The sequence below is a fragment of the Salvelinus alpinus genome, chromosome 17 (assembly GCF_045679555.1).
Source record: "Salvelinus alpinus chromosome 17, SLU_Salpinus.1, whole genome shotgun sequence".
NCBI lineage: Eukaryota > Metazoa > Chordata > Actinopteri > Salmoniformes > Salmonidae > Salvelinus > Salvelinus alpinus.
Window position 1 is genome coordinate 37,409,559 of NC_092102.1, and position 17,689 is coordinate 37,427,247.

At 47.9% G+C, this 17,689-nt stretch overlaps 1 protein-coding gene and 1 long non-coding RNA gene across 5 annotated transcripts in view; one reads left to right on the forward strand and one right to left on the reverse strand.

Annotated features, from left to right (window-relative positions):
- Nucleotides 1–7,079, forward strand: part of LOC139542906 (uncharacterized) — a 13,372-nt gene extending 6,293 nt beyond the window's left edge. The window contains exon 4 of one of the 2 annotated variants that reach the window (XR_011668567.1): nt 5,405–7,079. This is a non-coding gene — a long non-coding RNA (uncharacterized lncRNA). Of the gene's footprint in view, nt 1–2,532; nt 4,019–5,404 lie in introns of those variants that run through there. The other variant, XR_011668568.1, reaches the window with a different exon arrangement.
- Nucleotides 1–17,689, reverse strand: part of LOC139542905 (sodium/potassium-transporting ATPase subunit beta-1-interacting protein 4-like) — a 130,892-nt gene that overhangs the window by 11,048 nt on the left and 102,155 nt on the right. For all 3 annotated transcript variants that reach the window (XM_071348876.1, XM_071348874.1, XM_071348875.1), the window contains exon 5: nt 7,052–7,112. In XM_071348876.1, the coding sequence (XP_071204977.1) occupies nt 7,052–7,112 (61 nt within the window). The remainder of the gene's footprint in view (nt 1–7,051; nt 7,113–17,689) is intronic.

Below are 17,689 nucleotides of genomic sequence, written 5' to 3' on the forward strand. Positions count from 1 at the left end.
TGCCAACTGTCCACACAAAGGATGGATGGGCCGTGAGGTCACAAAAAACAAAGCCAAAAGGGAAACCACTGTGAGGGAAATGTCAATTACTTATTTTGAAGTTGACTCCCCCCACCAGAATGGTATTTCCCTCTGGGGATTACTTAGGAGTGATTGATTATGAGATAGTACCGCCCAGAGCCGGGCAAGTTAGGGGCGACACTAAACATTCACAGCCACTGAATCTCTGGTATGTGACCTCCACCAAAGAAGAGTTGATTGTACTTCCACACCAACCGCCCCAAACACACACACTCTTTCTTTCAAAATGTCTTTTCACTCACTAAACTTGTGTGTACAACCGTTGGAAATGTGCATTCTATTAACCACTGTCACCACACTTAAATGTTTTCTGCCACCTGATTGGTTAACCCTCGATGTGACCTCTGACCTCGAGGCTATGAGGTCACTGCAACCATGAGCTGTTCTTCAGATGTGTGCCTCTCTCTCTCTCTACCTCTTCTCCCTCTCTCTCTCTCTACCTCTTCTCCCTCCCTCTCTCTCTACCTCTTCTCCCTCCCTCTCTCTCTCTCCACCGCTTCTCCCTCCCTCTCTCTCTCTCTACCTCTTCTCCCTCCCTCTCTCTCTCTCTACCCCTTCTCCCTTCCTCTCTCTTTACCTCTTCTCCCTCCCTTTCTCTCTGCCTCTTCTCTCTCCCTTTCTCTCTGCCTCTTCTCTCTCACTCCCTCTCCCTCTCTCTACCTCTTCTCACTCTCTCTACCCTCTTCTCCCTCCCTCCACCTCTTCTCCCTCCCTCCACCTCTTCTCCCTCCCTCCCTCCACCTCTTCTCCCTCCCTCCCTCCACCTCTTCTCCCTCCCTACCTCTAGCTCTTCTCCCTCCCTCCCTCCCTCCCTCCCTCCCTCCCTCCCTCCCTCTAGCTCCCCTCTCTCCCTCCCTGCCTCCCTCCCTCTACCTCTTCTCCCTCCCTCCCTCCCTCCCTCCCTCCCTCCCTCCCTCCCTCCCTCCCTCCCTCCCTCCCTCTACCTCTTCTCACTCCCTACCTCTACCTCTTCTCACTCCCTACCTCTACCTCTTCTCCCTCCCTACCTCTACCTCTTCTCCCTCCCTACCTCTACCTCTTCTCCCTCCCTACCTCTACCTCTTCTCTCTCCCTACCTCTACCTCTTCTCTCTCCCTACCTCTTCTCCCTCCCTCCCTACCTCTTCTCCCTCCCTCCCTACCTCTTCTCCCTCCCTCCCTACTTCTACCACCTCTTTTCCCTCCCTCACTCTACCTCTTCTCCCTCCCCCCTCTACCTCTTCTCCCTCACTCCCTACCTCTTCTCCCTCACTCCCTACCTCTACCTCCTCTTCTCCCTCACTCCCTACCTCTACCTCCTCTTCTCCCTCTCTCCCTACCTCTTCTCCCTCACTCCCTACCTCTACCTCTTCTCCCTCCCTCCCTACCTCTACCTCCTCTTCTCCCTCCCTCCCTACCTCTTCTCTCTCCCTACCTCTACCTCTTCTCCCTCCCTACCTCTACCTCTTCTCCCTCACTCCCTACCTCTTCTCCCTCACTCCATACCTCTACCTCCTCTTCTCCCTCACTCCCTACCTCTTCTCACTCCCTACCTCTACCTCTTCTCACTCCCTACCTCTTCTCACTCCCTACCTCTACCTCTTCTCTCTCCCTACCTCTTCTGCTTCCCTACCTCTTCTCCCTCCCTCCCTACCTCTACCTCTACCTCTTCTCCCTCCCTCCCTACCTCTACCTCCTCTTCTCCCTGCCTCCCTCCCTCTACCTCTTCTCCCTCCCTCCCTACCTCTACCTCTTCTCACTCCCTACCTCTACCTCTTCTCACTCCCTACCTCTACCTCTTCTCACTCCCTACCTCTACCTCTTCTCACTCCCTCTCTTCTCACTCCCTTTCTCTCTACCTCTTCTCACTCCCTCTCTCTCTACCTCTTCTCACTCCCTCTCTCTCTACCTCTTCTCACTCCCTCTCTCTCTACCTCTTCTCACTCCCTCTCTCTCTACCTGTTCTCACTCCCCCTCTACCTCTTCTCTTTCATCTTTCCCTTTTTCTCCACACCCTTCACCAATTTCCTGTGTCTAAATGTCTCCCTTCAACCCCCCCTGTATGAGCCAACTATACTGAACAAAAATATAAAACGTAACATGCTTCATGAGCTGAAATAAAACATCCCAGACATTTTCCATATGCACAAAAAGCTTATTTCTCTCAAATGTTGTGGACACATTTGTTTACATCCCTGTTAGTAAGCATTTCTCATTTGCCAAGATAATCCATCCACCTGAAAGGTGTGGCATATCAAGAAGCTGATTAAACAGCATGATCTATACACAGGTGCACCTTGTGCTGTGGACAATAAAAGGCCATTCTAAAATGTGCAGTTTTGTTACACAACACAATGCCACAGAGTTGAGGAAGCGTGCAATTGGCATGCTGACTGCAGGAATTTCCAACAGAGCTGTTGCCAGATAATTTAATGTTAATTTCTCAACCATAAGCCTACCAATGTTGTTTTAGATAATTTGGCCGTACATCCAACCGGCCTAACAACTGCAGACCATGTGTAACCACGCCAGCCCAGAACCTCCACATCGGTCTTCTTCCCCTGTGGAATCATCTGACGAGCGGGAGGGTTCTGCTGAGGAGTATTTCTGTCTGTAATAAAGCCCTTTGAGGGAAGAAAAACTCATTCTGATTGGCTGGGCCTGGCTCCCCAGTGGGTGGGGGAGCCAACCATGGCTGCACCTGTGTCCAGTCATGTGATATCCATTGATTAGGGCCTAAGATTTTTATTTCAATTGACTGATTTCCATCTATGAACTGTAACTCAGTAAAATCTTTGAAAATGTTGCATGCTGTGTTTATATTTTTGCTCAGTATATATATATACTGATAGGCTAATTGACATCATTTGAGTACCTGTGGATGTATTTCAAGGCCTACCTTCAAACTCAGTGCCTCCTTGCTTGACATCATGGGAAAATCAAAAGAAGTCATCCAAGACCTCAGAAAACAAATTGTAGACCTCCACAAGTCTGGTTCATCCTTGGGAGCAATTTCCAAACGCCTGAAGGTACCACGTTCATCTGTACAAACAATAGTACGCAAGTATAAACACCATGGGGCCACGCAGCCATCATACCGCTCAGGAAGGAGATGCGTTCTGTCTCTTAGAGATGAACACACTTTGGTGCGAAAAGTGCAAATCAATCCCAGAACAACAGCAAAGGACCTTGTGAAGATGCTGGAGGAAACAGGTACAAAAGTATCTATATCCACAGTAAAACGAGTCCTATATCGACATAACCTGAAAGGCCGCTCAGCAAGGAAGAAGCCACTGCTCCAAACTGCCATAAAAAAGCCAGACTACGGTTTGCAACTGCACATGGGGACGAAGACCGTACTTTTTGGAGAAATGTCCTCTGGTCTGATGAAACAAAAATATAACTATTTGGCCATAATGACCATCGTTATGTTTGGAGGAAAAAGCGGGAGGCTTGCACGCCGAAGAACACCATCCCAACGTGAAGCACAGGGGTGGCAGCATCATGTTGTGGGGGTGCTTTGCTGGAAAATTATGTGGATATATTGAAGCAACATCTCAAGACATCAGTCAGGAAGTTAAAGCTTGGTCACAAATGGGTCTTCCAAATGGACAATGACCCCAAGCATAATTCCAAAGTTGTGGCAAAATGGCTTAAGGACAAGAAGTCAAGGTATTGGAGTGGCCATCACAAAGCCCTGACCTGAATCCCATAGAAAAATTATGGGCAGAACTGAAAAAGTGTGTGCGAGCAAGGAGGCCTACAAACCTGACTCAGTTACACCAGCTCTGTCAGGATGAATGGGCCAAATTCACCCAACTTATTGTGGGAAGCTTGTGGAAGGCTACCTGAAATGTTTGACCCAAGTTAAACAATTTAAAGGCAATGCTACCAAATACTAATTGAGTGTATGTAATTTTCTGACCCACTGGGAATGTGATGAAAGAAATAAAAGCTGAAATTAATCATTCTCTCTACTATTATTCTGACATTTCACATTCTTAAAATAAAGTGGTGATCCCAACTGACCTAAGACAGGGAATTTTTACTAGGATTAAATGTCAGGAATTGTGAAAAACTGAGTTTAAATGTATTTGGCTAAGGTGTATGTAAACTCCTGACTTCAACTGTGTGTATATATATATATATATATATATATATATATATATATATATATATATATATATATATATATATATATATATATATATATATATAGTTTTTATTTTTGTTCATAAAATATATATATAGTGTTTAGATTTTTGATCAGTATATATATATATATGTAGGCACTTCTAGAAAATATGGATACATTGCAGTGGTGGGTGGGAGCAGAACTGGTCTGCAGATGACAAAAACACACTGTTTTTCACACTACCAACCCCCGACTACCACCATGAGAACTGACAGCTGGGGAGAAGAGCCGATGAAAATGTGAGGACACTACAGGGAAAGAAAATTGGGTCTAGGGTGTGAGGGAGAGAATGAAATGGTTGGATGGGGAGACAGAGTGACTGAGAACAGCTGGTAGGGGAGGAAGGGAGGGGCAGACAAGGTGGAGGAGGGATTGAGGGAAGTTTTAATTAGCTACAGGCCCCCCTCTCATCTCCTATTCCTCATCTCCACATCCGGCTGTGATTGGGAGTCCCATAGGGCGGCACACAATTGGCCCAGCGTCGTCCAGGTTTGGCTGGGGTAGGCCGTCATTGTAAATAAGAATTTGTTCTTAACTGACTTGCCTAGTTAAATAAAGGTTAAATTAAAATTAAAAAATCTCCCGTCTTGCCATGTTGTGGTTCATTTAGTGTGTGTGTGTGTGTGTGTGTGTGTGTGTGTGTGTGTGTGTGTGTGTGTGTGTGTGTGTGTGTGTGTGTGTGTGTGTGTGTGTGTGTGTGTGTGTGTGTGTGTGCATCATCCTTAGCTCTGGCATCTTCCCCAATATTTGGAACCAAGGACTGATCACCCCAATCCACAAAAGTGGAGACACATTTGACCCCAATAACTACCATGGGATACGCATCAACACAGCAACCTTGGGAAAGTCCTCTGCATTATCATTAACAGATTAACAATGTACTGAGCAAATGTCAAATTGTCTTTTTAACAAATTATTGTACGACAGACCACGTATTCACCCTGCACACCCAGTTGACAAACAAACAAACCAAACCAAAGGCAAAGTCTTCTCATGCTTTGTTGATTTCAAAAAAGCTTTTGACTCAATTTGGCATGAAGGTCTGCTATACAAATTGATGGAAAGTGGTGTTGGGGGAAAAACATACGACATTATAAAATCCATGTACACAAACAACAAGTGTGAAAAAAACACACATTTCTTTCCACAGGGCCGTGAGGTGAGAGGAACGCAGCTTAAGGGATGCAGTTTAAGCCCCACCCACTTCAACATATATATCAACGAATTGGCGAAGGCACTAGAACAGTCTGCTGCACCCGGACTCACCCTACTAGAATCTGAAGTCAAATGTCTACTGTTTGCTGATGATCTGGTGCTTCTGTCACCAACCAAGGAGGGCCTACAGCAGCACAGATTCTGACAGACCTGGGCCCTAACAGTAAATCTCAGTAAGACAAAAATATTGGTGTTCCAAAAAAGGTCCAGTCACCAGAACCAGAAATACAAATTCCATCTAGACACCGTTGCCCTAGAGGACACAAAAAACGATACATACTTCAGCCTAAACATCAGTGCCACAGGTAACTTCCCCAAAGCTGTGAACGAGCTGAGAGACAAGGCAAGAAGGGCCTTCTATGCCATCAAAAGGAACATAAAATTTGACATACCAATTAGACATACCAAAAATACTTGAATTAGTTATAGAACCCATTGCCCTTTATGATTGTGAGGTCTGGGGTCAGCTCACCAACCAAGAATTCACTAAATGGGACAAACACCAAATTGAGACTGTATGCAGAATTCTACAAAAATATCCTCAGTGTACAACGTAAAACATCAAATAATGCATGCAGAGCAGAAATAGGCCGATACCCACTAATTATCAAAATCCAGATAAGAGTCGTTAAATACTACAACCACCTAAAAGGAAGCGATTCCCAAACCTTCCATAACAAAGCGATCACCTACAGAGAGATGAACCTGGAGAAGAGTCCCCGAAGCAAGTTGGTCCTGGGGGTCTGTTCACAAACACAAACACACCCCACAGAGCCCCAGGACAACAACACAATTAGACACAAACAAATCATGAGAAAACAAAAAGATAATTACTTGATACATTGGAAAGAATTAACAAAAATAAACAGAGCAAACTAGAACGCTATTTGGCCCTAAACAGAGAGTACACAGTGGCAGAATACCTGACCACTGTGATTGACCCAAATTTAAGGAAAGCTTTGACTATGTACAGACTCAGTGAGCATAGCCTTGCTATTGAGAGAGGCTGCCGTAGGCAGACCTGGCTCTCAAGAGAAGACAGGCTATGTGCACACTGCCCAAAAAATGAGGTGGAAACTGAGCTGCAATTCCTAACCCCCTGCCAAATGTATAACCATATTAGAGACACATATTTCTCTCAGATTACACAGATCCACAAAGAATTTGAAAACAAACCCAATTTTGATAAACTCCCATATCTACTGGGTGAAATACCAAGGTGTGCCATCACAGCAGCAAGATTTGTGACCTGTTGCCACAAGAAAAGGGCAACCAGTGAAGAACAGACACCATTGTAAATACAACCCATATTTATGTTGATTTATTTTCCCTTTTGTACTATAACCATTTGCACATCGTTACAACACTGTATATAGACATATGACATTTGAAATGTCTTTATTTTTCTGGGACTTCTGTGAGTGTAGTGTTTACTGTTAATTTTTATTGTATATTTCACTTTTGTTTACTATCTACTTCACTTGCTTTGGCAATGTTAACATATGTTTCCCATGCCAATAAAGCCCTTCAATTGAAACTGAATTGAGAGAGTGTGGGTGTCAAGTTAAGAGGTAGTACTCACAGCTGTCTTCCTCTTCAGTGATGGCGCTGACGACGTAACAGGCATACACGAAGCCCAGGAGCTGCGAACACACAAACACACACACACACACACAGAGCGTTAGAACACACAGATAGTTAGAACGCACACAGAGTTAGAACACACAGAGAGTTAGAACACGCAGATAGTTAGAACGCGCACAGAGTTAGAACACACAGAGAGTTAGAACACACAGATAGTTAGAACGCGCACAGAGTTAGAACACACAGAGAGTTAGAACGCGCACAGAGTTAGAACACACATACAGAGTTGGAACGCGCAGAGTTAGAACGCGCACAGCATTAAAACGTGCACAGCGTTAGAACGCGCACAGCGTTAGAAAGCGCACAGCGTTAGAACGCGCACAGAGTTAGAACGCGCACTGCATTAGAACGCGCACAGCGTTAGAACGCGCACAGAGTTAGAACGCGCACAGCGTTAGAAAGCGCACAGCGTTAGAACGCGCACAGAGTTAGAAAGCGCACAGAGTTAGAACGCACACAGAGTTAGAACGCGCACAGCATTAGAATGCACACAGTTAGAACGCGCACAGCGTTAGAACGCACACAGCGTTAGAACGCACACAGCGTTAGAACGCACACAGCGTTAGAATGCACACAGTTAGAAAGCTCACAGAGTTAGAACGCGCACAGCGTTAGAACGCACACAGCGTTAGAACACACAGAGAGTTCGAAAGCACAAACAGTTAGACTGTGCACAGAGTTAGATCGCGCACAGAGGGTTAGAACGCACAGAGGTTTAGAACGCACAGAGGTTTAGAACGCACAGAGGATCAGAACGCGCAGAGCGTTAGAACGCGCACAGAGTTAGAACGCTCAGAGGGTCAGAACGCACACTGAGTTAGAACACACAGAGCGTTAGAACACAACGAGCGTTAGAAGACACAGAGCGTTAGAACACAAAGACAGTTCGAAAGCACAAAAAGATAGAACGTGCACAGAGTAAGAACGCGCACAGAGTTAGAACGCGCACAGACGGTTAGAACGCGCAGAGGGTTAGAACGCACGCAGAGGGTTAGAACGCACGCAGAGGGTTAGAAGGCGCGCAGAGGGTTAGGACGCGCAGAGTTGGAACGCGCACAGAGTTAGAACGCGCACAGAGTTAGAACGCACAGAGGGTCAGAATGCACAGAGGGTCAGAACGCACAGAGGGTCAGAACGCACACAGAGTTAGAACGCACAGAGGGTTAGAACGCACAGAGGGTCAGAACGCACACAGAGTTAGAACGCACACAGAGTTAGAACGCACACAGAGTTAGAATGCATACAGAGTCAGAACGCACACAGAGTCAGAACACACACAGTGTTAGAACACACAGAGAATTAGAACACACAGAGTCAGAACACACACAGAGTCAGAACAAACACAGTCAGAACACACACAGAGAATTAGAACACACAGAGTCAGAACACACACAGAGTCAGAACACACACAGAGTCAGAACACACAGAGAATTAGAACACACAGAGCATTAGAACACAGAGAGTTAGAACCCAGATAATTAGAACACACACAGAGGGTTAGAACACACACAGAGGGTTAGAACACACACAAAGCGTTAGAACACACACAATTACAACACACAGAAATAATTAGAACACACACAGAGGGTTAGAACACACACACAGAGCGTTAGAACACACACAACTAGAACACACAGAAATAATTAAAAAACACACACAGTCAGAACACACACAGAGTCAGAACACACAGAGAATTAGAACACACAGAGTCAGAACACACACAGTGTTAGAACACAGAGAGTTAGAACACAGATAATTAGAACACACACACACAGAGGGATAGAACACACACAGAGCATTAGAACACACACAGAGCGTTAGAACACACACAGAGCGTTAGAACACACACAGAGGGTTAGAACACACACAGAGCGTTAGAATACACACAGAGCGTTAGAACACACACAGAGCGTTAGAACACAACGAGCGTTAGAAGACACAGAGCGTTAGAACACAAAGACAGTTCGAAAGCACAAAAAGATAGAACGTGCACAGAGTAAGAACGCGCACAGAGTTAGAACGCGCACAGACGGTTAGAACGCGCAGAGGGTTAGAACGCACGCAGAGGGTTAGAACGCACGCAGAGGGTTAGAAGGCGCGCAGAGGGTTAGGACGCGCAGAGTTGGAACGCGCACAGAGTTAGAACGCGCACAGAGTTAGAACGCACAGAGGGTCAGAATGCACAGAGGGTCAGAACGCACAGAGGGTCAGAACGCACACAGAGTTAGAACGCACAGAGGGTCAGAACGCACAGAGGGTCAGAACGCACACAGAGTTAGAACGCACACAGAGTTAGAACGCACACAGAGTTAGAATGCATACAGAGTCAGAACGCACACAGAGTCAGAACACACACAGTGTTAGAACACACAGAGAATTAGAACACACAGAGTCAGAACACACACAGAGTCAGAACAAACACAGTCAGAACACACACAGAGAATTAGAACACACAGAGTCAGAACACACACAGAGTCAGAACACACACAGAGTCAGAACACACAGAGAATTAGAACACACAGAGCATTAGAACACAGAGAGTTAGAACCCAGATAATTAGAACACACACAGAGGGTTAGAACACACACAGAGGGTTAGAACACACACAAAGCGTTAGAACACACACAATTACAACACACAGAAATAATTAGAACACACACAGAGGGTTAGAACACACACACAGAGCGTTAGAACACACACAACTAGAACACACAGAAATAATTAAAAAACACACACAGTCAGAACACACACAGAGTCAGAACACACAGAGAATTAGAACACACAGAGTCAGAACACACACAGTGTTAGAACACAGAGAGTTAGAACACAGATAATTAGAACACACACACACAGAGGGATAGAACACACACAGAGCATTAGAACACACACAGAGCGTTAGAACACACACAGAGCGTTAGAACACACACAGAGGGTTAGAACACACACAGAGCGTTAGAATACACACAGAGCGTTAGAACACACACAGAGCGTTAGAACACACACAGAGCGTTAGAACACACACAATTAGAACACACAGAAATAATTAGAACACACACAGAGCGTTAGAACACACACAGAGCGTTAGAACACACACAGAGCGTTAGAACACACACAGAGCGTTAGAACACACACAATTAGAACACACAGAAATAATTAGAACACACACAGAGTCAGAACACAGAGAGTTAGAACCCAGAGAATTAGAACACACACAGAGGGTTAGAACAAACACACAGAGCGTTAGAACACACACAACTAGAACACACAGAGAATTAGAACACACAGAGTCAGAACACACACAGTGTTAGAACACAGAGAGAGTTAGAACACAGATAATTAGAACACACACACACAGAGGGTTAGAACACACACAGAGGGTTAGAACACACACAGCGGGATAGAATACACACAGAGCGTTAGAACACACACAGAGCGTTAGAACACACACAGAGCGTTAGAACACACACAGAGCGTTAGAACACACAGAGAGCGTTAGAACACACACAATTAGAACACACAGAAATAATTAGAACACACACAGAGTCAGAACACGCACAAGTGGTTAGAACACACAGAGGGTTAGAACACACAGAGGGTTAGAACACACAGATAATTAGAACACACACAGAGTTGGAACACACAGAGTTAGAACAGATAATTAGAACATACACAAGTGTTAGAACACACAGATGATTAGAACACACAGAGAATAAGAACACACAGAGGATTAGAACACACACAGAGGGTTAGAACACACAAAGAGTTAGAACCCATATAATTAGAACACACACAGAGAGTTTGAACACACAGAGAGATATAACACACAGAGAGTTTGAACACACACAGAGAGTTTGTTAGAACATACAGAGAGAGTTAAAACACACAAAGAGAGTTAGAACACACAGAGTTAGAACACACAGAGTTAGAACACACAAAGTTAGAACACAAAGAGCATTAGAACACACAGAGAGTTCGAAAGCACAAAAAGTTAGAACGAGCACAGTGTTAGAATGCGCACAGAGTTAGAACGCGCACAGAGTTAGAACGCACAGAGTTAGAACGCACAGAAGGTTAGAACGCACAGAGGGTTAGAACACACAGATAATTAGAACAGACACAGAGTTGGAACACACAGAGTTAGAACAGATAATTAGAACATACACAAGAGTTAGAACACACAGATGATTAGAACACACAGAGAATAAGAACACACAGATGATTAGAACACACAGAGAATAAGAACACACAGAGGATTAGAACACACACAGAGTTAGAACACACACAGAGTCAGAACACAGAGTCAGAACACACACAGAGAGTTTGAACACACACAGAGAGTTTGTACACACACAGAGTTAGAACACACAGAGTTTGAACACACACAGAGTTAGAACACACAGAGTTAGAACACACAGAGTTAGAACACAGAGAGAGTTAACCCACTTAATCAAAAAAAATCTCTAAATTTCTCATCTTTATTCCTCAAACTCTTATCTCTATTCCTCTACAGAATGTGTTGTTCTGTACACAAATTAGCTTCATGTCCAGTGACATTTCCTCAGAAAACAAACACTTTTTAAAATGTAACCTTTATTTAACTAGGCAAGTCAGTAAAGAACAAATTCTTATTTACGATGATGGCCTACCCCGGACAACGCTGGGCCAATTATGGCCCGCCTTATGGGACTCCCAATCACGTCCGGATGTGATTCAGCCAGGATTCAAACCAGGGACTGTAGTGACGCATCTTGCACTGAGATGCAGTGCCTTAGACCGCTGTTCCACTCGGGAGCCCACTTGAAGACACCATGCACCTAAACAAGCTGGTAACTAGATAACCAAGCCAGTAAGACTATTTCTGGCCTCAGCAGCCTGTCAATATGATAATATGCTGCATTGTTGGCAGATGGCTGTGATCTTTTCTGAGAAACACACACACTGGGACTCAGACAGAGAGACAGACAGACTCTATCCCAATGACTGGCATCCTGCCATGCCAATTAAACCAGCATCGGGCAAAATGCCCTCAAAACACACACTGTGCAACCGGTGAGTGAGTGAGTGAGTGAGTGAGTGAGTGAGTGAGTGAGTGAGTGAGTGAGTGAGTGAGTGAGTGAGTGAGTGAGTGAGTGAGTGAGTGAGTGACTGACTGACTGACTGACTGACTGTGCGTGTGCGTGATGGGGCCACAGGATGGGGTTCACTACTGGTGTGCACTGTTTGCAGGCAGCGGTTTGACCAACTGTTTGTTATGTTGACGATTTTATAAGGGTCATATGACTACTGTAACTAGTCCTACTGTAAACTCACACCTCAGAAACCATTACTACAAAACAACATGGGACTCAACATATGAGTCCCATCCTACCTTCTTTCTATGTCTGAAGTGGCTAATTACCTCTCACAGCAGTCTGGTCTCAGACTAGATGTAACATAGTAAATGTAAATCCGGGACACTAAAATAAATGTTGCAGATGGTTACATAAGACAGATGGTTACTTAAGGTAAAAACGAATGTAGGGTGGTTGGTCGGGTGGGTAGTGTCACGTTCCTGACCTTATTTCCTTTGTTTAGTATTGTTTAGTTGGTCAGGATGTGAGCTGGGTGGGCATTCTATGTTATGTGTTTCTATGTTGGGTTCATTGTCAACTAGCCTGATATGGTTCTCAATCAGGGGCAGGTGTTTTACGTTTCCTCTGATTGAGAACCATATTAAGGTAGGCTGTTCTCACTGTTTGTTTGTGGGTGATTGTTGCTGTGTCTGTGTTTGTTTCACCACACGGTACTGTTTCGTTTCGTTCGTTCGTTTGTTCCTACCTGTTCGTGCGTTCATGTTTTATGTGTTCTCAAGTTCAGGTCTGTTAATGTCGTTTATTATTTTGTAGTTTGTTCAAGTGTTTTTTTCGTCTTCGTTATTATTATTAAAATGATTATGTATTCAACCCACGCTGCGTTTTGGTCCGATCCTTGCTCCTCTTCAGACGAGGAGGAAGACGAGCTTTACAGAATTACCCACCAACCAAGGACCAAGCAGCGTGGTAACAGGCAGCGGCAGCAGGAGCAGCGCAAGGAGGAATGGACATGGGAGCAGAGTCTGGATTACACTACGTGGGAGGAGATCGACAGGTGGGCGATCGACCCAGAGAGAATGCCAGAGCCCGCCTGGGATTCTCTGGAGCAGTGTGAGGAGGGATACCGGCAAATGGAGGCAGCACGACGACGCGGTAGGAAGCCCGAGAGTCAAGCCCAAACATTTCTTAGGGGGGGGGGGGTGTGGGCTACAAGGGAGTGTGGCGAAGTCAGGTAGGGGACCTGCGCCAACTCCCCGAGCTTACCGTGGAGAGCGAGAGTACGGGCAGACACCGTGTTATGCGGTAAAGCGCACGGTGTCTCCTGTACGTGTGCATAGCCCGGTGCGGTACATTCCAGCTCCACGTATCGGCCGGGCTAGATTGAGCATTGAGCCAGGTGCCATGAAGCCGGCTCAACGCGTCTGGTCTCCAGTGCGTCTCCTCGGGCCGGCATACATGGCACCAGCCTTACGCATGGTGTCCCCGGTTCGCCAACACAGCCCAGTGCGGGTTATTCCACCTACCCGCACTGGTCAGGCTACGGGGAGCATTCAACCAGGTAAGGTTGGGCAGGCTCGGTGCTCAAGGGAGCCAGTACGCCTGCACGGTCCGGTTTATCCGGCGCCACCTCCCCGCCCCAGCCCAGTACCACCAGTGCCTACACCACGCACCAGGCTTCCAGTGCGTCTCCAGAGCCCTGTTCCTCCTCCACGCACTCGCCCTGTGGTGCGTGTCTCCAGCCCGGTACCACCAGTTCCGGCACCACGCACCAAGCCTCCTGTGCGTCTCCAGAGCCCTGTGCGCCCTGTTGCTGCTCCCCGCACTAGCCTTAAGGTGCGTGTCCTTAGCCCGGTACCACCAGTTCCGGCACCACGCACTAGGCCTACTGTGCGCCTCAGCCGGCCAGAGTCTGCGATCTGCCCAGCGCCGTCTGCACTGTCCGTCTGCCCAGCGCTGTCTGAGCTGTCCGTCTGCCCAACGCCGTCTGAGCCGCCCGTCTGTCCTGAGCCTTCAAAGCCGTCCGTCTGTCCTGAGCCTTCAAAGCCGCCCGTCTGTCCTGAGCCTTCAAAGCCGCCCGTCTGTCCTGAGCCTTCAAAGCCGCCCGTCTGTCCTGAGCCTTCAAAGCCGCCCATCTGTCCTGAGCCTTCAAAGCCGCCCGTCTGTCCTGAGCCTTCAAAGCCGCCCGTCTGTCCTGAGCCGCCAGAGCCGTCCGTCAGACAGGAGCCGCCAGAGCCGTCCGTCAGACAGGAGCCGCCAGAGCCGTCCGTCAGACAGGAGCCGCCGGAGCCGTCAGCCAGACAGGAGCCGCCGGAGCCGTCAGCCAGACAGGAGCCGCCGGAGCCGTCAGCCAGACAGGAGCCGCCGGAGCCGTCAGCCAGACAGGAGCCGCCGGAGCCGTCAGCCAGACAGGAGCCGCCGGAGCCGCCCGCCAGACAGGAGCCGCCGGAGCCGCCCGCCAGACATGACCTGCCGGAGCCGCCAGCCGGCCATGACCTGCCAGAGCCGCCAGCCAGCCATGACCTGCCAGAGCCGTCAGCCAGCCATGACCTGCCAGAGCCGTCAGCCAGCCATGACCTGCCAGAGCCGTCAGCCAGCCATGACCTGCCAGAGCCGTCAGCCAGCCATGACCTGCCAGAGCTGCCCCTCAGTCCGGAGCCGTCACTCAGTCCGGAGCCGCCCCTCAGTCCGGAGCTGCCCCTCAGTCCGGTGTTGCCCCTTAGTCCGGTGCTGCCCCTTAATCCAGTGGGGTTAATTTGGAGGGTCACCATTAAAAGGAGGCCACGGAAGCAGGGATTAACTATGGTGGGGTGGGGGCCACGTCCAGAACCAGAGCCGCCACCGTGGACAGATGCCCACCCAGACCCTCCCCTATAGGTTCAGGTTTTGCGGCCGGAGTCCGCACCTTGGGGGGGGGGGGGGGGTGTACTGTCACGTTCCTGACCTTATTTCCTTTGTTTAGTATTGTTTAGTTGGTCAGGACGTGAGCTGGGTGGGCATTCTATGTTATGTGTTTCTATGTTGGGTTCATTTTCAAGTAGCCTGATATGGTTCTCAATCAGGGGCAGGTGTTTTACGTTTCCTCTGATTGAGAACCATATTAAGGTAGGCTGTTCTCACTGTTTGTTTGTGGGTGATTGTTGCTGTGTCTGTGTTTGTTTCACCACACGGTACTGTTTCGTTTCGTTCGTTCGTTTGTTCCTACCTGTTCGTGCGTTCATGTTTTATGTGTTCTCAAGTTCAGGTCTGTTAACGTCGTTTATTATTTTGTAGTTTGTTCAAGTGTTTTTTTCGTCTTCGTTATTATTATTAAAATGATTATGTAATCAACCCACGCTGCGTTTTGGTCCGATCCTTGCTCCTCTTCAGACGAGGAGGAAGACGAGCGTTACAGGTAGGCATATAATGCGAACGTCTAGCAACCCAAAGGTTGCAAGTTTGAATCTCATCACGGACAACTTTAGCTAATTATCAACTTTTCAACTACTTACTACTTTTTAGCTACATTGCAACTACTTAGCATGTTAGCTAACCGTGCTCCTAACCTCAACCCTTTAAGCTAACACTTCCCCTAACCCTTTCATCTAACCCTTCCCCTAACCCTAACCTTTTAACCTAACTCCTAAACTTAATCCCAAATTTAACCCTAACCCCTAGTCTAGCTAACGTTAGCCAACATTAGCCAGCTAATACATATGATACGAAACGAAACATATCATACTAAATAGAGTCTCAGATTTACATACAGAATAATAAAAAATGCTCTGAGACCAGGTTTTTCACAGGCAGGCCAGCCGTTAGAGTAGCAGGGAATTAACAGCATATAAAGCCTGGGTCACACACAACGGTGTTTGCAGCAGGATGCCAGACACTGGTTGATTTGCATCAATGGTGTGTGTGTGTGTTTGATTTGCTTGAATTGCCCTGATTAGAGTGTCTATGTCTGGAGGGCTCAGCAAATAACAGTCAGCAAATACAGAGTCTCTGTGGGGGGATAGTATAGGGGGGTGATACAGTCTCAGTGGGGGGATAGTGTAGGGGGGTGATACAGTCTCAGTGGGGGGATAGTGTAGGGGGGTGATACAGTCTCAGTGGGGGGATAGTGTAGGGGGGTGATACAGTCTCAGTGGGGGGATAGTGTAGGGGGGTGATACAGTCTCAGTGGGGGGATAGTGTAGGGGGGTGATACAGTCTCAGTGGGGGGATAGTGTAGGGGGGTGATACAGTCTCAGTGGGGGGATAGTGTAGGGGGTGATACAGTCTCAGTGGGGGGATAGTGTAGGGGGGGTGATACAGTCTCAGTGGGGGGATAGTGTAGGGGGGTGATACAGTCTCAGTGGGGGGATAGTGTAGGGGGGTGATACAGTCTCAGTGGAGGGGGGGGGGTGATACAGTCTCAGTGGGGGGATAGTGTAGGGGGGTGATACAGTCTCAGTGGGGGGATAGTGTAGGGGGGTGATACAGTCTCAGTGGTGGGATAGTGTAGGGGGGTGATACAGTCTCAGTGGGGGGACAGTGTAGGGGGTGATACAGTCTCAGTGGGGGGATAGTGTAGGGGGGTGATACAGTCTCAGTGGGGGGATAGTGTAGGGGGGTGATACAGTCTCAGTGGGGGGATAGTGTAGGGGGGTGATACAGTCTCAGTGGGGGGATAGTGTAGGGGGGTGATACAGTCTCAGTGGGGGGATAGTGTAGGGGGGTGATACAGTCTCAGTGGGGGGATAGTGTAGGGGGGTTATACAGTCTCAGTGGGGGGATAGTGTAGGGGGGTTATACAGTCTCAGTGGGGGGATAGTGTACGGGGTGATACAGTCTCAGTGGGGGGATAGTGTAGGGGGGTGATACAGTCTCAGTGGGGGGACAGTGATACAGCCTCAGTGGGGGGATAGTGTAGGGGGTGATACAGTCTCAGTGGGGGGATAGTGTAGGGGGTGATACAGTCTCAGTGGGGGGATAGTGTAGGGGGTGATACAGTCTCAGTGGGGGGATAGTGTAGGGGGGTGATACAGTCTCAGTGGGGGGATAGTGTAGGGGGGTGATACAGTCTCAGTGGGGGGATAGTGTAGGGGGTGATACAGTCTCAGTGGGGGGATAGTGTAGGGGGTGATACAGTCTCAGTGGGGGGATAGTGTAGGGGGGTGATACAGTCTCAGTGGGGGGATAGTGTAGGGGGTGATACAGTCTCAGTGGGGGGATAGTGTAGGGGGGGTGATACAGTCTCAGTGGGGTGATAGTGTAGGGGGGTGATACAGTCTCAGTGGGGGGACAGTGATACAGCCTCAGTGGGGGGATAGTGTAGGGGGTGATACAGCCTCAGTGGGGGGATAGTGTAGGGGGGTGATACAGTCTCAGGGGGGGACAGTGATACAGTCTCAGTGGGGGGATAGTGTAGGGGGGTGATACAGTCTCAGTGGGGGGATAGTGTAGGGGGGTGATACAGTCTCAGTGGGGGGATCGTGTAGGGGGGTGATACAGTCTCAGTGGGGGGATAGTGTAGGGGGTGATAC